Source organism: Amblyomma mixtum, chromosome 1 (assembly GCF_055824585.1).
Source record: "Amblyomma mixtum isolate Tamu chromosome 1, ASM5582458v1, whole genome shotgun sequence".
NCBI classification, from domain to species: Eukaryota; Metazoa; Arthropoda; class Arachnida; order Ixodida; family Ixodidae; genus Amblyomma; species Amblyomma mixtum.
In genome coordinates this window covers 297,062,214-297,086,359 of record NC_143012.1, presented here as the reverse complement: position 1 = coordinate 297,086,359, position 24,146 = coordinate 297,062,214, and the positions used below count along the sequence as shown (strand labels likewise).

The 24,146-nt window shown below is 51.3% G+C and overlaps 2 protein-coding genes across 3 annotated transcripts in view; one reads left to right on the top strand and one right to left on the bottom strand.

Annotated features, from left to right (window-relative positions):
• Positions 1-823: 823 nt before the first annotated feature.
• LOC149372165 (hsc70-interacting protein-like) overlaps positions 824-24,146 on the bottom strand; it is a 38,634-nt gene continuing 15,311 nt past the window's right edge. For both annotated transcript variants that reach the window (XM_089566547.1, XM_089566548.1), the window contains exons 10-12: positions 2,811-2,954; positions 1,960-2,058; positions 824-1,152 (exon numbers count right to left, since the gene is read on the bottom strand). In XM_089566547.1, the coding sequence (XP_089422673.1) occupies positions 1,015-1,152; positions 1,960-2,058; positions 2,811-2,954 (381 nt within the window). In that variant the 3' untranslated portion in view covers positions 824-1,014. The remainder of the gene's footprint in view (positions 1,153-1,959; positions 2,059-2,810; positions 2,955-24,146) is intronic.
• On the top strand, positions 9,460-20,402 carry LOC149372166 (sarcalumenin-like). Its single transcript, XM_089566546.1, has 8 exons — positions 9,460-9,820; positions 13,732-13,761; positions 14,372-14,588; positions 15,427-15,562; positions 16,595-17,051; positions 17,470-17,586; positions 17,669-17,841; positions 17,970-20,402. The coding sequence occupies exons 1-8, from the start codon at positions 9,721-9,723 to the stop codon at positions 18,834-18,836; spliced, it is 2,097 nt and encodes a 698-aa protein (XP_089422672.1). The 5' UTR covers positions 9,460-9,720; the 3' UTR covers positions 18,837-20,402.

The window sequence follows — 24,146 nt, the reverse complement described above, 5'->3', positions numbered from 1 at the left end:
TTTACGACGCCGTCTGAGAGCTGTCCGCCAGCGGAGAGAACACGTGCACCATTTTCCCACATAGCCTGGCACCTCTTCCAGGAAGAAGAGACTTCGCCCAGGACAGACCTAGGAGACACAGCGAACAACAGCCAGCCTACAAGTGTTTCTCCCCCGAGCGCACAAAGCCAGCGCGCCTCCACGCGTGAGCGCCGACCCCCTGCACGATACCAGGCAACTTTCTAAGGGGGAAGGAAGTGTTGTGTCCCCTTGTTGCTTTTGTGTGTGTGCGCCCCCTCCTAACGACCACTCGCATTCCCCTCCTAACGACAGTTCGCATCCTCCTCCTAACGACCACTCAATCCTCCTCCTAACGACCACTCGCATCCTCCTCCTAACGACAGTTGCCCCTCGTCGCACGCTGTCGCCAGAGGCCCCCCCACGGTGCGCCCCCGCACCCTCCTCCTGTTCTGGGAAGCCACTCCCTGCCGTGGACGCTTCTCCACTCCCTCCTTTCTTCGGGCGGCCAGTTCGGCTCCTGCCTCGGTCGACGCTGGTCGCACCCTCATCGGCTTTAAATAAACGAAGTCTAAAAGTACCGTGTGCGTCTTTCGCTGCATTCAACACAGCGACCGGACACGACAGTTTGCATACGGCATAAGTCGCCAGAGCTGCATCCAACTTCTGCCCGCAGGACGAACAACGCCGTAATGGTGAAGGGTTTTGAGTTGTAGGGAAGCTGACTCCCAGATCTTTGCAACGGGTCTGTATAGCCGCAGTTGTTAGGTGCTCCAAAAATAACCTCGCGTCATCAAACGGAGAACAGAAGCACACCGTTCACACCTTGTTACCAGACTCAAACTGCTTTATTTCAACACACACGCACGCACAAAGTAATAAACTGCGAGAAAAAGGAAGATAGCGTGCCTCTTTCGCACGTTATCACCTACAACGAGAGGTGTAAGTTCAATGGCAGTAGGTGAAAGGAGAAGAAAGAAAAAAATGGAGGAGGGCAACAGCCGCGCACTACATGTTTCACATGGGCGGTGCCTGGCCTCCCATCTTCATGGCCATCTTTGACATAATGTTCTTGATCTTCGGATTGGACTGGTACTTGCCGATGTTCATCGGGTTGCGACTGATGTCCTGGAATGCAGCAGCCACTTCGGGATCCTGCAAACAATACGCGGCGACGAGAGAGAGAGAGAGAAAAAAAAAAGAAGCTTAAGCCAGGCAGTGCATCATACCCGCAATTGTTCAGGGAGAAACAGATCTCGGAGGAGGATAAGGCAGTGGCGTCACTTCGGGCGAAGTCTAAAAAGAACAAGGTGCCGTTTCCACCGGGCAGGTTCTCCTCTTCCTATAAAAGAGATTTAGCATAGCGCGATCCGCTTTCGCGAAGTAACGGCGCATGCGCAGATCACCCTCAGGATGCCAGATGGCGTCAGGTACCGACCAGTCGAGTGAACGCCTGCCCTCACTGCGAGTCAATCGGAACATAGCAAGGAATCATAGTACTATACCGCGCACCTTTGCAAGACATAGTAATGCTGCGCAGATGTTACACTAGCCAAATATAGACGACCGACCAATGACAGATGCATATGTACCTTCAGGCCGCACTGAACCGACCACCGGATGTCACTAGAGTCGATACAAGACGATTCCTTCCTGAATCGATGGCATTTTTTTTTTATTTCTCGCCCTTCGCCCGTGCCTGAAGCGACGCCGCGCCCTAGGTTTCAGCCAATAACCAAGAGCGAACGCGGAACGGGGCGTACGCTTCAGCCAATGAGGAACGGCGTTATATTCAACAATTGCACAGAATCGGATGGAGAATCGTTATATTAATATACCACCCCAGCATGCGAGCGGCACAGATGTCTCCGCAGTGAACATCGCGCTGCGCCGTACACCGGAGTCTCCACTCCCGCACATACGTGTAGCAGAGACAGCGCGCGCATTCCCCAGATGCCTCACCTGAAAAGCGGCCAGAATTTCCGGGTCCTGAAGGCAGTCCCCCAGCCCGCCGGGCATGCCTCCCGGGAAACCCGGAAAGCCGCCCATGTCGTCTTCATCCTGCAACACACGAAGTGCAGGTCAGTACAGGGGCCCATTGCCACCAAGCCCAGCATTGAATTCAACCGGCCCGTCGGCGCGGCGTCGTCGAATGCGTGGCGCGATATTTCATGACCACGCAAAGAAACAAGGAAGGGGACGTGTATCACAGGGGCGAAGAAACGAAGAAACTGCAGTTAATGACGAAATCAATCAGCGCTGGGAATGAGATTTACGTTTCAGTACCCGTAGTGGTTCCTTAATCCCGCTCATTAGCACAAGCACCACATAGCCTGGGACGACGATGCTATCATAGTATACACTATAGCTAAGCTCACAAGCTCGACTGCGTGCCTACTTCGCGAGTCGACCCACCTCACGCTACCAACTGCAAAGATGGTAACGTCAGTCCCAATCGCTTGCTAGGAAAGGCATATAATCTGCATTTGAAGACGATATCCGCTTCTATGTCAAAAATGAATATAAAAAAAACCCCTCTGTGGTCAAGGAAGCCACACCGATTCATTAATCACAAAACACGGTTTTGACTTTTCACCGACTTCACTTTCACTTTTGTCATACGTTATCGACGCCAGACACTGCAGTTTTTGCTCCCGTTTTCTCGCTTACTCTACGATATCTGGCCAGACGAAATTTCCCCGAACTCATTGAGTAGAAAAACGCCTCGTCTATACCCATACTGCTACAACACGCCGCCAGAGTGGGCTGTAAGCGCAGCGCAGAGGCAATGAGGAAAGGAGGAGGGTACGTACTTGTTGCTGCTGCTGCTGCTGCTGTGCTTTGTACCTGCGCTCCTGTTCCTCCCGCGCCTTGCGGACCCTCTCGGCCCGCTCCTTGAGCTCGCGTTCCTCGCGCTTGCGCTCCCACTTGCGCCGGTGCTCCTGAAGCTTCTTGGCCTGCGCACACACAGAGACAACGCGGCCACGACGCGTCAACACCATCCAATCGGCCGTCTCGCTGCACTGCGCTGACCAGGCGGCACGAAACAGAAGTTAGGTCAAACAAGGCACGACACTAACGGCAGCAATGTCACCCGTGAGGACTTCCACAAACAACTGGATCCCGAAATTCTTTTCGGCCGCCAGGAGAACGTCAACTCCCCGTTTCTTATACAGTGCGGAATGTCCCGATGTTACACGTAAGGTACGAGGGAGGACGTCGGAATAATTTCGACCACCTGGGGTTCCGTAAAGTGCACCGCCATCGCACAGCAAACGGGCGTCTTGTGCACCTCGGCTCCACCAGAGTGCAAGTCACCGCGAAGCCGAACGCCAACGCCACTGAGCCGCCGTATAGCGGGACCCGTGTATACAATGCGTCGTACGTTGTACAACTGACAGCGCTCCGTCAGATATACGTCTGTCCTGTCGTGTCCGTACACGCAGCGTCTTCCAATGCGACATTCAATCAAGCTAAAGGCGGTCCCACATCCTGATGACGAGGTCCCTCCCACGCGAACCTCCTCAACCTTCTCGCCATCTGGGGAGACCCCGTCCTCTCGCTCAACCACTACGCACATGAGCCAAATAATACACTTCTACATGAAGCGTGCAGAGAACCCACAATTGCTTGCGAAAGTTGGCGCGCCCTTTTCGGCGACTTTTCCACGCTCCTGCGTATACCAGTTCAGAGATGGCTATCAATTGGCTATATTCTTTCAGGCAGCTACGATGGCCGAGGGCGATTAGCTTCGTCTCACCGGCCGGTTAGAAAGCTCCGCCCCCCGGGGACTTCCCGAGCGCGTCGGCGATGAGGCCGGAGGAGGAGGGAAGATCCTCCAGCGCGCAAAAAGTGACGAGACAAGGGAAAGGCACGCAAACGCTGAAATTCGAATTCCGACTACAGGTAACTCAGCTTCTACAAAGCGCACTAAAGAATTCTTGCTGGAGGCTACTCGTAACACGGCGTCATCTAACACCTCAGGCATACCGCAACTTTGTGGAGAGCCCCTCTTAGAGCCCCTTTAATCGCAACGTTCTCTGCCACTGTACTCCAAAGACGATCAATGCGTGCACAGCGCCGCAATAGCGAACAGCCACTGCAGAACGGCTGGCATTTTTTTCCCCGAGAGCCACCATGCCGCTCAGGCCCGTCATGGTAGCTGGCAGCAACAACGAAAAGAAGAACAGCGGCCGAGGAATCGGACTGCTTGACACAGCTAGATACATTTGTACAAGTAGAGACCAACATGGAGTAGGATTCACATTATATAGTTACAGCACATGCCAATACAATGAACGCGATTGTTGGCAATAAAGAAAGTCACTGACGATCAATGCGATTTATGCGACAGAGTATGGGTTAGCATTACTGCTTCCCCTGACGGTGGCGGATGGCGTGATCCAGTCCTCCCTCTGTAGTCGCCCCACCACTCTCACTGGCGACTGCGGCTTACTTCTCGCCACCAATCGCCTCCCATCGACTCGCCTTCTCTCTCTGCTCTTTCCTTCTCTTCCACCTCTCCACTAAGCCTCCTCCACACGCTGGTCAACGCCGGACACTTTCTCCACGAATGGCGGTTCAAGTGCTAACGCATCAGAACAAGTGGGCACGAATGCAGCAATCAGAGAGGCGAGTCGATTTCAAGAGACAGTGAAACCCTCAACTTGCGCCCCTTTTCAAAAACGCGCAAGCCACCGTGTTTCCTCCCGGGCGGCGCAGGGCGCTCTTCCTTACTAAAAGTTTCCATATGACGAGTTCCATAATTCCATACGTTTCCATAAGAAATTTTATGGAATCAGTATGGAGCTATAGAGTCGGTATGGACTAAATGCAGGCATGCAAGGAGTCTTACGGACTCCATATGTACACTACACTGTACACAGTAAGGAAGTCGTATTTACACACAGTGTATGTACACTGTACAATATGAATCGTACAGAAATTATGTGGATTGGTTAAGGGCTCCACACGGACAAGATATGGATTCCGATATATTTTTCCATACTTTCTGGACTCTATATTCCCATAATTCTATACCATATGGAACGTTTCAGTAGGGTTGTAGCACCCCTAGTTCAACTCACAGGCTTGGAGCAGTGAGCGGTACACAGTTCCCCTCATCTCCGATAAAATTGGACCCCAAAAAACAAAGCTGCACCTCCCGTTTCTAGTTCTACGTTGCGCTCTCTATTAACAAGCACGCGAACCATGGAGCCGCGGCAGAACAAGCCGGGGCAGGGAAGCCGCCTGCCAGTTTGTTTTCGCAGCTCAAAAGCCGTAACTCTTTCGGCAGCTGGAAGAGTGAACTCGAGCGTACGCTTCCGCAAACACCTCGGTTCGAAACGGAGAAACCAAAACCGACACTCGAGAAAGCAACAGAGCCACTCATGCACAGTTAGCACAGCGTCAAGGGAAAACGGCGAGTGAACGTTGTACATGGGAGGGCGTTTCTGAAGGCTAGTTGGTGCATTACCGGAACTGGTTTTGAGCGCAGAAAGACAGCACAGGAAGGAAGTTGACAGCCTGCAAGAAACGTCCTCGCAAGTTATGTCTCTAGTTAGCGCTCAGTCCTGTCAACTTCGTTCCTTCCCGTGCAGTCTTTCTGCGCTTACGACCAATTCCAGGAATGGTATACAGTACACTCTAAACAGAAAGGAATAAAAAGGGAGTAATGTTGTGCGCTAGCGCACACCTTTTAAGAAAGTGTGAGCGCTAGAGGACAGCTTACTCCCATAGAGGCGTATTCGTGTTTAGAGAGTACGCCTCAAATCCAACAAGGAACCACGTTCGACACAGTATGCCATAAATGCACGTAGGAAGAACGCACACTTTACAGAGTCGCCGGTATGTCCAGCTGGCTTGCGCGACTACATGTGCATCACGCAGAGGTAGCTGGGGAAAATGCGAAAGGGCAAAGCATTGTTAATTGTGCGCTGGCTGCGTCTAAAAGCTGCGTAAAAACTAGGCGCTTTCGCAGCCAACCCGCTTGCTTCTTCAACGAAGTAGAGACGGCAAGCGCAGTCACTGCAATGCTGCAGCAACGAGTAACGAATGTACGAGGACGCGAACACGTCAACGCAAAATATTCCGCCTAAAGTAGTTTTTTGTGATCTTTTTCTGCCACCAAAAGAGCACTCTTTTTAAAGGCCTTTTTAAAGTCCGCAACAGTGGACTTTAAAATCGCGTATGACACTCTTTACGTCAAAGAACCACCGACTCTGAGAGAAAACGGCAAAGAAAACAAAAAAGCCTCCCATGCACTTTTTTATTACCGTTGTGCGACAGACAGCAAAATGTCGACGATGCAGAGCGGGCACAAAGTTTCTCCGACGCTTAAAGGGATACTGAGGCGGTTTTCGAATCAGCTAACCTTCTAGTGTTTTGAAGTAGTGTCATTGCTGATCACGTCTGTGAAATTATTTTTTCGATTGTGGCTAAAACAGTGGCGCAATCACCAATTAAAAACGCGATGTTTAAATTTCCCGCTCCCCGCGCGAGCCCAGGAGAGGGGAACAGCGGAGAGGGAAACCTCGTCCATGTCGGCCAGCGTGACGTCATGTTGAGGAGCCGGGGATGCTTCGGCGCACCCGAGCGCGCTTTCAGCGCGCGTTGTTTCTCGTGCTGCATGCGTTGTTCCTCGCACTGCGTGCGTTGCGATGTACAAAGCGTGTCAGCCGACCTTGAGAATCAGATTCAACAGGTACTACTCTGCGTTCGTGTCCACGAACAACTACGGCCGCGACAGTGTCGTCTTCCACTGTTTTCCGCAAGACCACAAGCTCGCAGCGCAACCGCTCGCTGCTGTGACGAAGAATTCAAGCCGACTAACCTGTGCTACACGGGCACTTTCGAATGACATCTGAGTCGAATGGCAGTCGAGACTTGGAATAGCATTCGAACTCGACGGACTCCCGCGGTGCTACACGACACTTTCCAAACACATTCGAAATTCTCAGCTCGTTTTCAGTGTACAACGACGACGACGATCCACTAGTCCGACAACGGTAATAGCACGGTGAACAGCAGCATGTGATTATAGTGAACTATCTAGTTCACTGTAATATGATTGTAGCGGGACAAGTTTTTTGGCTACACGACACCGACGAATCCGATCGGCGGACGGTCAGCCTGCATGCCCTCGGTAGTTCGACGGCTGAGCGAAAACACGCTGATGTGGTGACGGTGCGAATACATGCGCGCTTATACATTATCCGTATTGGAAATAAGCGAAACGAACGGCTATATTTTACATGTGCACACTTGGACACTCGCTAGCGATAACCACTTGCCAAATTAATTTCGGTCGACGACGACTGCGTTTCCTTCCGCGACGACTAGGCCTAGCGAGTCCGCAGGGTTGGATCGGTGATTGCGGTGGTTGTGAAGAACAAATTCACAAGTTTTAGCGAATGCAAATGGTCAACGAGTGTAGTTTTGACAACAGTGACATGAAATCAACTATTGCTTACATCGCAGGACGCGCATACGATGAACGGGAAGCGGCGGTGTGACTCAGGCTGCCGAGCTGTGCTTTACGGCCAGCAGCAGTCGTCGCCGTCGCTAGCTTGTGGGTAACAAGTTAGGCCGTTTCAGTTCAAGCGAACGATCACCAAATATACTTCTGGATAAAGTAGTTTAAAATAAAGTACTGGGCATGTCGCAGGAAGCGCCGGTCCTACGCGATGTCAACAACCCGGCTGTCAAGTGCTTCTCAGGAGAGCGATCGCGTCGGCGCTTCTCACAGATTATCGCACTGCGTAAACAAGCACGGGTACAACCGGTACAGAAGAGAAGGGATTATTAAATAGAACTAAAACGCATATTTCGTTTTATGTCTTGCAAACGAGCACAAGCTGTTCATACGCAGCAATGTAAACAGCAGCATGTGAGTGCAGTCGTCCTCATCGGCGCACTCCTGGGGAAATTTCATGCACTCGCGGTAAATGTTCATTGGTGTACTATTATCTACAACCACTCACTAAGACAGAACACGAGCTATTTGCTAAACAAACAGCAGGAAAAAAGCGAGAAGCAGATATCGAAATGAACAGCCACGGACCCGAAAGCAGTCGCGCGGCTGTGGGCGGGGCGAAGCGACGGCGGCGGCGAGTGCTATTGGTCGGTTCAGGCTGTGTTCGCGTTTCGAAGGCATTCCAAAATCTGGAATGTCTTCGCCGAGCTCCGTCGACTCGAATGTCATCTGAACCGAATGCCATCGAAAAACTTCGTGTAGCAGCGTAAGTTCGGCAGTCGAGTCGAATGAAATTCGGTTGGAAGGCATTCGAAACAGCCGTGTAGCAGGGGTACTCGAAACACTTTCGTAAAAGCGGCTACAGGCTGAGCTTGTCCTAGTGTGATCCCTGGAGATTTTTGTCGAAAAGGCGCGGCTGAACCATGACACAGTTCCATCGATTTCCTCGCGCATAACAAGCGTGTCACCATTCCGAAGAAGAGCCTCTTTTAAAAGTAGAAACATGCTCACTTAGCCCCTGAAGAAACCTTATAGAGGCTTAAGCATGTGTCGCTCTCCTCAGCTTAGGTGCGGCCAGACCACCTGAGACGTGCTCAGCAAGGCTCGGTTAGTGATTTTACACTCGGTTCGACGTGTCCAAGCAAGCAAGCAAGCAAGCAAGCAAGCAAGCAAGCAGAGCAAAGCACAATAAAGCAAAGCAAGCAAGCTTGTGCTAGGTATAGAATTTTTTGCTTGTGTCTTTTTTGATTTCAGGCGATACATGGAATGAGCAAACTGTAGTATCCTTTGCTTCGGTGGTCAGTAAAAAAAAATAGTCGCCGTATTCGCTTTTACAACGACACGGAAAGCTGCGATCTGCCCTCAACGCAGCGCCGGATCCGCATCGGCAGCTTCTCCCGTCCTCAAAATGACGTCACGACCTCTCTTGACCAATCACGAGCGGCGGCGCGCCGTGCGGCGTGCCCCGCGGCACAGGCCGCATATTTCGGCTAAAAAAGGCAATTCGCGCTTGTTTTTGCCTTATTTGGATGCGATATTCCAGTATACAGCATGAAAAACTATAGGATGCCGCTGCCAGCCCGATTTTCAGAAAAAGTGCTTCAGTCTCCCTTTAATGCCTCAGAGGCTGCATCGGGCGAGTGGGGGGGAGGAGGAGGAGACAGTGCAGCAGCAGGGCAGACCACTGGCGCTGCACTGGCGGGAGAGGAAAAAGCCAACACACATTCCAGCGTCCCGAGTGGGACACACCTGAGAGGCGCGGTCGCAGGAGAAAGCAGCGGACGGCTAAAACGAACAACACAACGCCGAGAAAGAAGCGAGGGGGAGCGGACGACGCGGCCGCCATGCATCCGACCAGCCTGGCAGGGGACCAAGGGTCGGGGTCCCAAACTTAGGAACCCACCCCTTCCTCGCAACTGCCCCTCGCCCCCCATCCCATCCCCAGAGCCAGCGAGCGGGAGAGGGAGAGAGAGAGATGGAAGGAGGGAGGGAGCACACAGAGAGCTCGGATCCGGAGCCCGGCCGGCTGTGCAGCACAGCGGGCGACGGGACGAAACCAGGGCCTGAGCGCTCCGCGGGGAACCCGGGGTAGGGTTTGGTCGCCGACTGTGTGGACGAACAGGCGGCAGGTGCACGACCTGCGCTGTGCCGTACCGACGCAAGGGACGAGGAATCAACGAACGCCGGGGGAGTGGTGAGGACTACGACGAGAGCGGCGGCAGGGGCGACGCTGTAGAGGAGGCCTCAGCATGGCACCGGCGGCGGACGAGCAGAAGGTCAGCTTGGATGCCCGGGGCGTGCTCATCATGCTGGTCGCCCTCGGAGGCATCATCGGCCTCTGGGTGAACGGTGAGTGCGCGACGCCCACCGCCGCCCGAGCGGCGACGGGCGAGCGCCCCGACGCCGCCTGTTGACCTCCTTGGAATAGACACAAGGTCGCCGCCGCAGGTCCCGTCCACGGCCGGGTGGTCTACAGGTTGAGCACGGAGCGAGATCTGAGAGCGTAACGGCCGCTTTGTGCCTATCGACGAGAGGCGAGCAGTGGTAGCGATGTCCTGGCGCACATTAAGAGTGGGTTTTTACGGATTGCTAAACCTATGACGGAATCTTCTAGAACCTAAAGTGTGCAACAGAGCCCGAATGATGTCGACACAATAAGACCATTTTCTACGTACCTTTTCCTTCCACTTTTACGCCAGAACAATCACCACCGACTCGAACAACTCGCAACCACAGGGTGCCCGATTTGAACTTCGCGCGCTCGCTGGCGCGTACTATTCGCGGCTGTCATGGTGCGCCCGGGAACGCGCGCGCAGACTGGCGCAATCTGACAAACCTCCAAGCGAAACCACCTCGTGTGGAGCCCTTGAAAAGTGTCACGAAAGGTACGCATCACGCTAGCTGCAACATGTATGGCGAACTTGTACCAACAAGCGCACTAATTGATGAAGCAATGCCGCCACTGGATAGGCTAACTGAAAAAAAAAAAATCAAGCAATGGTTCGATTGGCGCAGGATATCACCTTCGCTTCCACTAAAAATATGACGTATATTACACGATGTACGCATTACATGGCAATCTGTTGTATTCTAGTAAGACGACTGCCGGGCCAAAAAGTGATCTCTGTTGCGGAAGGGTGCACTGGTCGTAGACAGTACTCAGCAAACAAAGCATCGCAGGTTTCCCAATTTTAAGAACGCTTATTTTAGCACTACTTATTCCGCAGCTACCTGCCTGCGAAAGATCCACTCCTCGCAAGAAGCGATTGTTCAGGTCAATCGTGCAGACCAGCGCATAAAAAGTACCCTACGCGCAGACATGGACAAAAAGTTTGCTATATGCGGATTCGGGTAATAAAATATTTCTGGGCCGCCGCGCTATTCGATCAGCTGGTATTTTTCCTGTGAATGGAGCAGGCATGTGCCCTCGTAATTCAGTACTTTTCACTGACCTGCTTTGCTCGGCCGCGCAATTTGTTTTTTTTTTTTTTCTAATCGAGAACCCGCACCCCGCAAAGCACTGTTCATCACTGTACTACGTCCACCGGCAGCAAACCACCCTCGCCATTCAGCAACGATGGCTGAAGAGCCGTTCAATCGGCAGCCGGACTATCGCGGGACCATGCGCTCGGAGCATCCGGGGGCGAAGACGTGCCCAAATCCCAATCATGCGTAATGCTATCTTCCTGGCCGCGCGCCAAGGTCAGCCTGATCGGAACCGACTGCCGCTCGAAAAGCTCTTCTCTCTCGTGAAGCCTCGCACACGGGTGTCGCCCAACGGGCGTCACCGGAAGAGCTGCAGTTGCCGAAGGAGGCTTCTTAGTCACTGAACCGGACACGTTCCACTGGGGCCACGGCGTGGCGGGGCCGCCGCCGCGGACGCGTCTCGCCGGCCATTCCGCATGCAAGCGGCCGGACGCGCGGGCCGCTGTCGCCGCCGCCGTCGTCACCGCGAGCGGCAAGGGGAGACACTCCGTCCCGCGGCGGCGCTTAACGCTATAAATACGCCCCCGACGCCCAAAAATAAAGCGCCCCGCCACTTGTTCATGGTAAGCGGCGGCGCTAAATGCCGCGCCGCGGTTCCCCTGACCAAGAACAGCACCGACTAATCAAGGCGTGTACGACAAGAACATCCAACACACATCCTGGCGCGAGCGCGCTTGCCGACGACGGACTGCCAGACATGGTCAGGGGACATTGGGGAAACCGCGCGCTATACGGGACGCAATGGCACTAGGTCACGAAGCGCTGCTGCGGTTTCCTCAGACGGGCAGAGTACCACCTCCCAGAAACGAGAGCTGAAGGCACTACAGACATATCAATCTTGCTGCAAGGCTCCGCCCACTTTCATGCTGCACTAGCAATGCAAGGCAGAAGAAGCGCAGGGCGATTTAACGCAGTAACGAGCACACACGGGCAAAGACTACACGCAATTCCATCATGTCTTTCGGGTTTCTACGCAATACAGCATGCAAGAATACAGCGAGTAACGTGGCAGCCATGAAACGATGTATGCAGCAATCAACGAGGAAACGGGAGAACTCTTTCAATGCTGCTAATGTCTCCAGTGTGCCGCTATACGATACGAGTATCAGCGAAGTATTTAAAAAGCAATGTAGTACAGCGGGTAACCTAACCGTTCTTCTACTGAATGGGGGAGTTACGAGTGAGCACGCTTTAACAAATGGCTGGCGTGGGTCCAAACGCGAACGTGTCTACTGCGAAAGCCTGATCACAGCACCCTCCGTACTATCAGCCTTTCATACATGAGCCAAAGGGAAAGGTCCCAGTTGTCAGCGCCCTATGGGCTGCTCTTCAGCGCGACGTCGGGACGGACGACGTGCTATTGCCCGCCGACGACGGGCGTGAATGATTGCTGGCTGAGTTTCCCTAAGCGACTCAGGATATCAGGGACGCCGTAGTGGGTGGTTCCGGATAATTTCGACCACCTGGGGTTCTTGCACTCACATCGCACACTACACGTGCCTCTAGCATTTTTGCGACCGCCGCGGCCGAGATGCAACCCACATCTTTCGGATCAGCAGCCGAGCACCACAATCACTGAGCCACCGCGGCGGCTATAGCTAATTGGGGTTTTTGCCGAGTCCTCCAACACGGCAAGCAATCATGAGGGGTCCACTGCAGCAAAGTTTTGCCTACTCTCCAACCAGCATGTGCTCTATAGTGGTCAAGACATCTGCACAAAAGCGTGGTTAAAAATGCGCACCTCGCCGATAACCGACCTCGCTCTGTGAGCCGGCTGCCGTCGACACAACCGAATGCTCGGGGCGATTCGCAGGCAGCCACCTAAATTATGGCACCATATTCGCGACTGACTCCCGGGGCAGTGAACGACCCGTATACACCGGCAGTGCGCTGCACGGAGCGTTCAACGTTCAAGAGTCTGCCTGCATGCGTAGTGAATCTGCGATGGTGGTTTCTTGTGCCGATCGCAGCGTCGTAACATTCACCCGAATGAGCGGAATAAGCTTTGACCAGGACGCCCGGCGCTTTCACGATGCCAAATATGACCGAGCACATCTCGAAGCACGCGTGTCCGCGTACTGCCAAAGCCGCACGCAGCGAACGTTTCGTGACATCATCAGTCAGGCATGCATCTGCCACGTAGCTCAAAATGTGAATCTTCTTTTGTCGAGATCCAGCAGACGGTAGTTTCTGGCTGTGCAGTGGAACCATAGATAGCTGCGCCGCCTGGACAAAGCAGGTTCGCTACGACCGAGACATCGTTACCGTCCGACACTCAGACGTAACAGAGCATGGCTTCTTGAGGACCACCTCTTTTTTACTCTCGGGCAGCAGTACCTTTTTCGATCAGCGCAAATGATTATGTGACAGCTCTCGAACAGCTTCCAGCGCCGCCCACTCAAAATAACAGCAGCACCCTCATCGAAGCTACACAAATGATCTTCAAGGACCGGGGGGTCAGCAGCAGAGTACACAGCAAGGGCTACATTCGAAAACGCCGTGCGAACGGTCCTTGCATAAAGAAGTTCGGCAAGGGGCCCGACAATAATACCGGCTACAGTTCTAGCGCAGGCAAAAACGAGCGCCCATCATGGTGTGCCAACAAAGGACGATTATAATTGTGGTTTCCATGTGTGATGCATCTAGCACAACCAGAAAAGGCAGTCAAAAATGATGAAATGTGTTACTAACAATCAAATCGCAGCAGATGCAATGCTTCAATGTGAATGAGTGCAGGAATGTGACAGTCTTCTTGTATTTCTTTTTGTTTGCAGAGTTCATGGTGTCGGAGGACAACTATCCCCGTAAGGTCATTTCTTACTCTCTGGAACGACCCACATACCCCAATGCCGTTACAAACTCTGGGTTCTGATTAAGCCTCTAGGCATTCTCTGGGTATAAGACAAGCGAAGACCATACGTCCAATGCACAGCCAAAGCAGAAGCATTACCTGGTACACATGAACACTAACACAATGCAGATGTGCACACCTGAGAGTTAGGTAGCATGTAAGAGTCGCGGCAGACTGAATATCATTTGACATAGCATGACTGCAGCTTATTCCACCATGCAATGACAGCTGCAGCATCCAAATAGACCCGTTAGTGTTTCCTATATTGTACTGCACCGGGCACCAGTTTGAGTTGCTTTACTTGAAAAACAGAACAAAAGAGGTATGTAGTAATAAAAATAAATGGAATCGAATGACTGGCTTAGGACCTTAGAACAGCCGAAAGTAAACAGCCTCTGCCTTGTACCGCGCGCAACCACTACCGTGGCGCAAGCCGCGTGCACACACGACTCCGCGGGAGCAGCCCGGTACTGCTCCTCCAGGGGCTTCCGGGAGAAGGGAAACGGACCGCTTCCGCATGCTCATAAGACTGCGCGATGCCCTTCCCCCTCCCTGCGCGACAGCGGGCTTCGTGTACGTGCCGCCCAAGCGGGGCGGCGCGAAAGCACCGGAGCCCGAGGTGCGCCAGCCCCCGCGGCCCGTCCTGCTCACGGTGGAGGACTGCGGAAAGCTGGCGCTCGAGGCCGTCCGAGAGTACGTCGAACGACACCCCATCGAGAGGGACGACTCGGCCGAGGAATTACCGGCATCACGCGACGACGAGGACAAGGCTGCCACCAGGCGAGTCCCCCCGTTCCTCTGCATCCCCTTCCCAAGACATACAGGCCACTTGCGGCGTTAGGCAAATGAGCCGGCGCGAACCACTGACGCCACTAGGCCCACACACCACTATCCATTCCAAAACGAAAATTCCATAATTCTCAACAGGAGCCCGGTAGGTGAAATTCGGCAGTCATTAGAAAGTTAGAGCACAGTGCGATCCGCGACCCGCTACCGTGTTAGCTTCCGCGGGGCGCCACTGCGCATGCGCAGATCGCCCTGAGGGCGACAGACAGCGCCAGGTGCCAGCAAGCTGCACGCACTCCTACCGCGTCGGGACGAATCAGGGAGTGCGCACTGGCGGCGTGCGGAAGCGGATCGTGGCAGTGGACCACGCAATGCTATAACTTCACTGTGGGCATGACTGCGAATGACAGGCCTACCTGCCCGCATGTTTCCTCTCTCTGTACAAATTCCAAGATAAAAAATTAAGGAAGGCAAGCAAGTAACACGAACCTAACATCGAAGCGCAAATTATTGCATTTGCCTCCAGCAGTCCTCACCAACCTGCCCGCAGATGACGTTGCAACTAACGAAACACATGGTGGTATCGTAATTACACCTGTAGCGCTCCTCTGACTCGGCCGCACCATGTCAAGAGCAACGTCGGTGATGTTGCCGAGGAACGTTGAAACTCTGGTGTCCATGATTACACGAGTCTCTTATGCTAGTCTATGAAACCGACAGAGAGGAAAGACAGTGAGCCCACTGATTGGAACTACGTTACTGAAACTGGGCGCCCACTAGGCCGTGAAAGCACCGGACGGCCATCACAGTGGGGGGCATCTTTCCGTTGCAGTGAGGAAGAGCCTGCCGTGCTGGACGAGTTTCGCAGACGTGCCAAGGCTCCAGACGAGGAAGTCGGAGCAGCCGTCTCATCGGAGGAAGAACACGAGGAGGAACCGCCCAAGAAGCCAGCCGTCGAGAGCGAGGAGGTAAAGGTCAAGCCGAAAAAGCCCAAGGCAAAGAAAACTGCCAAGAAAACCAAGAAGACCCCCACCTAGATCGCAGGGAATCCACTACAGGGTCTATGCCCCCTGCCACCTGCCTTTACCCACACACCCCACCCCAAGCCCCTTTCCAACCTATGCCGAAAAATTACCAGTTCCAAATTCCAATAACCAATTCCCAATCGTCTTTCAGCCACACACCAAGTGCTCAGGTCGTGTAGGTCGCACGGCGTCCCCTCTTGATCAGACCTCGAATGAGGAATTGCTCGTCTGTTGGAGGTATCACTGCCCGTCTGTGTGAAGACGCTGCATTGTCTTTGTCTGCAGTGATGTATGCTATACGACGCTAACGTTAAATAAAATGTCAAGAAAAGTAATAGGACGGCGTACGTTTACTGTTAACGTGTGTTTTTGCAGAGAAAATTGGCATTGTCTAGGCTCTACAAGCGTGCATTACAACGTGTCTGCGCATTGTTGCACACTTGACGAGCAAATTACCAAACTCAGTAGCATGCCCAGGCACACTAATCAAGGGATAATGTCATGATTTTAAAAAGTGTTAGGGCCTCAAAGTGCTCCGCCGAAAAAAAAAGCACTACCCGACTGCTGCCACAAAGAAAGGATGTAGACGTACACTGAATCTTAACCTGCTCTAACGAGAATCTGCAACCGGTGTAGGGCGAGATCCATCTGTTTCTATTCTGCGACACTGTGTCCCGACTGGCAGATCAAGCACCATGGAGAGCACAATGAGAGTGCACTCTTTTCACTAAAGGCCTCAACCACGGCCTGAACCACAGTTTGAATTACGCTTTCAAAAATGAAGCCCAGAAAATAAAAAAAAATGCACTGGACAAATAACCAGCCCATACTTTCTATAAGCATGTCTTCTCAAGTTATACCAGCTGGCTCGTGCCTGGTACGACCACCACTCGGGTCACAGCAAGCAGCCAGTGCCGCACAGAGCGCGGATGTGACCTTGCCCCCTTAGCGCTAATGCTTCAAATCGGGCCGCAGGAGGCCGACGAGGAAGAAGGCGAATCGGCGGGACAGGAAACGGAAGAGGAAGAGAGCACCGAGGCAGAAGTCCACGGTGCGGAGGGCGAAGAGGAAGGTGAGGAGAGCGGCGAGGAAGAGGTGGCGTCCGAAGAAGAGGCCGCATCGGAGGAGGAGGAAGAAGAAGGCAGCGAGGAAGAGGAGGAAGAGACAGCGGAAGAGGAACTGGAGGAAGGTGAGGAGGAAGGAGAGTCCCAGGAGCAGGCGGAAAGTGCGGAAGAAGCCAAGTCGGGGCCCCGGTCGCGCAAGCACATTGCCGATGTGCTCGGCTTTGCCGAGATCGGCACCGAGGAGGACAAAGAGGAAGAGGCACTCATCGAGGTCATCCTCAAGGAGCTGAAAAAGCTCTCCGTGACCGCCATCGAGCCCATGGAGAAGCTCTACAAGTTCAAGGACATCAGCACCAGGCTGCTCGGAGGTAGATATCAAACCTTGGCCAGAGATATGCATTATATCCATGGCCATCTTAGCGATGTGCGTCTTTAGACCTATGAAAAATCCGTTAAAATCACCGTTAATCGCTGCAAATATGACACAGAATCAAGTTGTCTTGCCCAGCATCTACAAAATGGCTATTCTTGCCAACAATCACAATTACAAGGGCGAAGCAACGACTTGGATAGCTAGGAAGGGGAAATGCCCATTGATTGGCAAATCAAGTTTTGAGAGCGGCATTATGCCAACACTACCTTTGAATGGTTCTCTTGCTGCGTTCCGTAACAAATATGTTGGAAACGCGGAAAAAAGCAGCATGATTTCATACCGCAAGCACACAATTACAGCGCATTTATGGCTAGGGCAAAGATTCCTCACTCTGCTCCTTCTTCTTGCCTCAGATGCTGAAATTTTCAACAAGCCTATGGCACTTTTCCTTGGGCCCTGGAGCGCCGGCAAGAGCAGCATCATAAACTACCTCCTGGGAACTGAGCACACCAAGGCGGGCCTCAAAACAGGTGCGCAATATTTGTTATTCACTACTTTTGCAACAAAAGTAGCTCCCGTGAGTGAAACGATCTTGGTCCCGGCACAACGCAGGTCCACAGCCGTCCGACATTGATTTCACCATTGTTCACTACACTGACAAGCTTCAGCGGCTAAGCGGCACTGAAATGGCAGCGCACTGGGCGTTCTCAAGCGTCCAAAAGTTCGGCCAAGGCTTCCTGGATCATTTCAAAGGCATTGGCCTGCCTCACCCCCTGCTGCAAAAGGTACGCCTAACAATTAGTGCGGCCCGAGAAACCGAAAGGACACACGCAAGCTTCTCGAAACGAAAGTTACAAGGCTATAGCATACCTTCACCTAACTGTCACCCCTTGCTGTGGTCGTTATCTTTCAGGTGACCATCGTGGACACACCCGGCATTCTCGACAAGCGCAAGATAGAGAACTACCCATTCAACGACGCCTTCCAGTGGTTCATCGACCGCGCCGATGCCATCTATGTCGTGTTCGACCCTAGCAAACTCGAGATAGGGGAGGAAATGGCGGCCCTCCTCGACCAGCTCAAGGGTCGCGAAGCCCAGATTCGCTTCATTCTTAACAAGGCCGACTTCATCCAGCCCCACGACATCATGCGCGTCACTGGACAGCTGTTGTGGAACGTCTCCCCGCTGCTGGGCAGCAGCGACGCCCCGGTCATTCACGTCGTGTCCATGGCCTCCCGGCCGTTCCACGCTGGCACACCCGCAGAGTTCTTCGAGGAGCAAGAACTGACCTTGCTCGAGCACTTGCGCGAAATAATGGACGAACGTGTCGAGAACACCATTGCTTTTGCCCGCCGCCATGCCGTGCGAGTGCGCAATCACGCCAAGCTGGTCGACTGCTACCTGGCCACGTTCTACAAGCAGAAGGGGATATTCGGAAGCAAAAAGAAGGTGGCCGAGCAGATTGCCAAGGACCCCAACAAGTACCACATATTCGAAGGGCTCAGCCGACTCAGCAACATCAGTCGCTATGACCTTCCCGACCCCCAGCTTTATTACAAGTTCTTCAAGCTGAACCCAATGTACGACTTCAAGCCCCTCACTGCCACCTGCACTTACTTCAAGGGATGCCCACTTGACAAGCTGGACATTGCAATTGCCTACGACTTGCCACAGCTGCTGGGCAAGTACAATGACCAAACAAAACTGAAAAAGGACCATGACAAGTCCCCATCAGGACATGTTCCAGTGCCACTGGCGACCGGGGAGCGACGAAGCTGAAACACCATTGCTTCAATCCTCAGATCTCTCCATTAACACCTTGGCTGAGGTGGCTACGCTAAGCTGTACCTCTGCATCTAGAAAGTTGCTTACTGCCAGTGACAGCGCCTACTGTTTAACAACTGCAGGTCACAGGTCAGCACCTAGGGAGCCTGCTGAATAAGCATTTATGCAAGCTATGATGCTACACAGTATCTTGTGCAGTGGAAGCTACCCAGGCAGAGGCAATTCACTAGATGCGGTCTTTGCAGCTTTGTGAATTGCAGCTCTGCTTTCCGCCATGAGTGGAGTACAGAACGTGTGATTCTGATTGGCCATGACTTTTTGTTTTCCCTCACCTATCTGCATTCTGGTAGGATGTACTGCAAAGCCTCTGGCTTCCGGATGGAAAGAATCTCGTGCTGTTCTTAAATCATTCTGCTGTTTTACTGCATCAATTATCAGAATGAAAGGGGAAATTCTTGTATGCAGAAGGCCCTTCCTAAATGCAAGGAAATCAGCTTCACAATAATTAAACCTGTGAGCAAACAAGCTGTAGCAAATATAAACTTTGTCATCTAAAGTGCGATGGATAAGATGAATACATGGCTCTTGGGGCACGTTTTCATGCAATTAAAGGACAGCCTAATAGGTCTGTTCTGGGTCATTTCATGTAGTTTCATAGAAACATTACTTAGATGCTACTGTTCATGGGTTATGTTATACCTGCCCTCTTCATCACTACCCGAATGCAAACAAAAAGTGAGCAGCAGGTATATTAAACAAGTGCTGGCCTCCACATGTAATAAGGTCCTTTCAAATGCTGCCCATTCACCACAAGTTCTTCGGTTACTAGCGGTGAAGGTCTTGGCCAGACCAAATGCATGTTTGAGTGCAAATTCCACACTGCATAAGATCAGAACAATATCAAGCACTTCTGTGTGCAAATGCTCAAGGCACAGTTATTAGGGCGGCTGAAATCCATGAGGCTTTACTAAGCAATAAGCACACACTCTGAGGTTCCCGTGATGATAAGGACACATTCCCTGCTGGCTGTACTCGGTGTTCCTAACGACAACGAACCTGGTGAATTACTTCGAGTTTTCTGGCCAAGCAAGTGGGCAAAATAAATCCATTTGGTAAGCATACTACACGCTACCTAGAAGTACATCTGTCATTGATTCTCACCAACCTTCCAGCTTCATAGCTTGCATTTTGAATTCAGAGTTCATTCACTTTTATCTGAATGCAACCTACACTATAACAAAATCTCAGGGTTTCAGTTGGTCTAGAGACTAATTATAGCAGACTAATTATTCCATTCAACTAGACTGGTAGTATAAGAGAAACTGGTTTACACTGGCACCATCTAATGACACACTGGTGACCGAGGCTTAGGGCATGTTCAAAACTACGAAAAACAGCCACGAAAGTGGTTTTAACAATGTCCACTAGAAGCCTTGCAGTTTAGCTGTTTTAGCATGGATCTGTGATATGATATGGCTAAGCTGTTTGGGGTGCGCTGTCCTTTTCTGTTTTCTTTTTTTTCGTTTTCTTTTGAAGGCAATAAAGATGTCCTATACAAGCCTCTAACGGTATGTCTTATTCCAGCTACTTCAGGTCACATGAGCAACCTTTTGCATTAAAATCTCAAGGTCAATCCAAGGTGCAAAGATACCTGGCACAGAACTCTTCCAAAGAAATGCATTCCCATTTCATGCTCCTGCATGTTATGTGAAGAAGCTCTAATAGTTTAGTCCATTTCGCACATTGAAACTTTTTATATAAATTAAGAAAGTGCTCACAATAAGCTGCAAAGTGCAATTAAAGTGATGCTACCACCAAAATAATTTGGAGCAGTTAGAGAGCACTTTGGAGCACTTGGGAGCAGCAGAACCAGCATTCTGGAGAAGTGTAGAGCAGCTGTGCTCTACTTCTAGACGCAGCTTGTCCATCAAGCTGCCAATTTTGGAAGAGGTAGTCGATGTGAAGAAAGTGAATTCTGGCTAACACCAACTGCCCCACCAGAATCGCTTGTCTGGGGGCACTTTGGAAAGATTATATTCAAAACATTTTACATGCATTTCTACTTTGTGAATGCTGCTGATAGCTGCAATTCTGAGGCTTGCCTGTTTATTTGCAGTGCATGTGTTCTCTTTAGAATGACACTCTCGGCCAGCATTCCCATGTGTCAGGGATAGCAAAGCACGTGCCAGCACAGAGAGCAGGAGCCGTCTTGAGGATCCTCTACTCTAAGTTAGGATAGAAGCCCAATACAGTAGAACACAGCTGTTATGTTCCTACATGCTGTGTTTCCCTCGCTCCTATGTTCGTGCAGGCTGTTCCCACTGTAGCTTGCATAGATTTCCATGCAATCAAAATTCCGCCCACTGCAACTGTGAGAGCTTTCCTGCACGACACATCACAGATGCCGCCACCCGCATGTCCGTGCAATGAGTGGCAGAAGCCATTCTAAATTTTGACACTGCTTGGCCTAGCTTTACTACACAAGTACCAACCACAGCGAGCAATACAGAGGATGCATACACGTCAAGGCACATTTAAAGGTACCCTCAAATGATTTTTTCGTGCATATTTTAGTGCAACAGATTACATTTGAGTCAAATTTAAAAGCTCTGTGTGGACCCTACAATTTGCAAAAAATTTTTGTAAATTGCCACTTGCAATAGCTCACAACTGATCAGGGCGAAACCTCAGCATGCGTTCTGAGCTGCCCCTACCCTGATGACGTCAGTGGGCAATCTGGGCAAGCCTTCTATTATTGAGCGTGCCCAGACTGCGTGGGTGGGATAGGGCTAGATGGGGCGCAGAGGGGTGCAGTACCAACCTGTTTCCTTTATTATAATTTTTTTGACACTTTGGCGCGCATGAGCTGAGGGGGGAGAGGAGGAGCATCATTTTTAATTGCCGATATCTTAATGAAGCTAGCTTAAAAATTTTTGCAGTGCGGTGATGAGCAATGGAATACCGATCACTTGTGTGTTTTTCCTACCGTCGGAAAATAGACATTTTTTAGCATACTGGAGACTTATTAGCGGAGATAAATTCCAGTTTACCCGGCCGCCTCCTGCACCCATGCACTGGCCCCGCCGACTTCACCCATGTCACTGCGCATGCGTGGAAGGTGGCCGGTAAACTGCCATACATATCCACTAATACGTCTTCGGTATGCTAAAAACATCTAATATTTCATGGTCTCTTTAACGTGTGCGCGTGGCACGGATACACCACACCGGCCATAGCGCAGCCCTGTAATGCCTGTACAAACTTGACCGCGCTCTGCTGGGTTTGGCAGCTTCCACTGCACCCAGACTATGCCAATGAATCAAGTGCTTACAAGGGGCGTGAATTTCGTTGCAGCTGCTGATAAAGTGCCACAGCCATAGTAAGGCAAGTGGGTGCAACTGAAAGTGCAAAAACGAAATTATGCCATCGAGCCACGGCGCAGGCATGAGGCGCCATTGTGCGCACTGTCATCGAAGCTTCTGCTTCTGTCGTCGATTTTTACCTTGTCCCCTATGGCGTTGGATGGAGTTAGATGGAGTTTCTAGATTCCAACAGATGAGAACTGGGTAGGACTAAAGGGGGTCACAGCGAAAACAACGCAGAAGCGCACATGCGCCATAGCTTTGTCTGCTCCCCGCGCGCTTCCTTTTTTCTATCGACAGCTACATCGGCCAATGTAGGGCCACTGTAGGATCTTCTACGCACAAAGAACAATCATGAGTGTTCACCGAGGCTGACAATCACGACAGCCACAAAGACTTGCAAACTCAACAGAAGCCTATTGCCCTTGCAGGAAATGAAAATTGAATGCGGCAGACAATGGCGTCTCTCTTTTTTATGTTCTCAGATTGATGCAAACTTCCGCTCAGTTTCCGTCTGCCGCTTTGCTTTCCATTGTGTTCGGCTACTACGTTTCTAGGCTGGTACATTTATTCTTCCTCTTATTTCCATGGTTCCATGAGAAATGTAACAGAAGGGTTCTACTCAAACTGTCAACATCAGAGTTAGCTTGAAATTGGCTGGTAATGCAGGGAATGCTACTCGCCAAAGGGATGCTACTAGTTCATGGACCCAGAGGCAGCCACCTGCATTAAAAATCTTAACATTTCGAAATCGGCTTATTGAAAATTCCAATCTCTTCAAAACACCAGTTTATTAAAAAAATTTATTTGAGGCCCCAAAATTTGCAACATTAATTTGACCGAATACTAATTTGAGCAGCTAGCGTACTGCTGGCCGCATAATTTGGCGACTTTGGTTGTTGTCTCCAAGACTCCATACACAGCAGATTCAGCGCCACTGCTCATCTCAAAGTAACCTGAATATACTTTCAGCACTCCCTAAATTTCCCACGCACGTTTTACTTCAGCATTCGTGTACCGCCGCAGTAATGTGCAGGAAATGGCACAGTACACAACTCTGACTAAATCCAGACTTAAAAGCAAGTACAGCACTTTGGGTACACATTCTTCGTTGAACTAACTAATGCTCCGTGTGGCGTCGCGCGGCCGGCAGCAAGCTAAATTTAGGATGATCTGTGCCGGCAAGCAGTGACACAGTTTGTTGACTTCTGCGTTACACCAAAAGATATGCACGAAGGTGTATGCAGACGTCTATTAATGAAAATTCTGGCAATCAGCTGCAACAAAATTTCCTGCTTGTTTTTCCCGTTTTATTTCCTTGTCATAGAAATCAACGGGCCGCTAAATATAAATAATTCTAGTGGTCTGATAGAGGTCAATTTCTTACCCTGGGAACGTTTCTGGGGCAGCGACTGCCCTACTAAAGGTCGCATCAGGCGCGTGTGCCCTCTCTAGGCCTAATCTAGAAGGCCTGGCATTATTGTCACAACCCAAGACATCAATTCTGAAGCACTTTGGTGCAGTTTTGGTCATTTTTATAAGGATGACACAACGAATCTCGCTTGGAGCAGAATGGCTCAAGAGTGGAAGCCCTCTGCAACAGAACCGTGGCACCAGAAACTAAGGCAGGCAACTCTCGAGCAAAAATTTAACACTGCCAAGATAACAGCCTCAATCAAATGAAGAAAATGAACACAAAGAACAACTTTACAGTCTAACGCCCATTTTAATAACCACAAAGAAACGAGTGCCACTACTACAAGGTGGAAAGATAACTTACGTGACCCTGAACTAGTTCCCTACGGCACCAGAGGGCGAATATATATGGCACCATAGGTAGAAAAATCCTTCACGCAGGCAAGGGAAATGCTTATTTTTTTTTTTTTAATGAAGGACCTGTAATCTCAACTTCAATACTAAGGTAGGTTCTGCAACCAAGCTG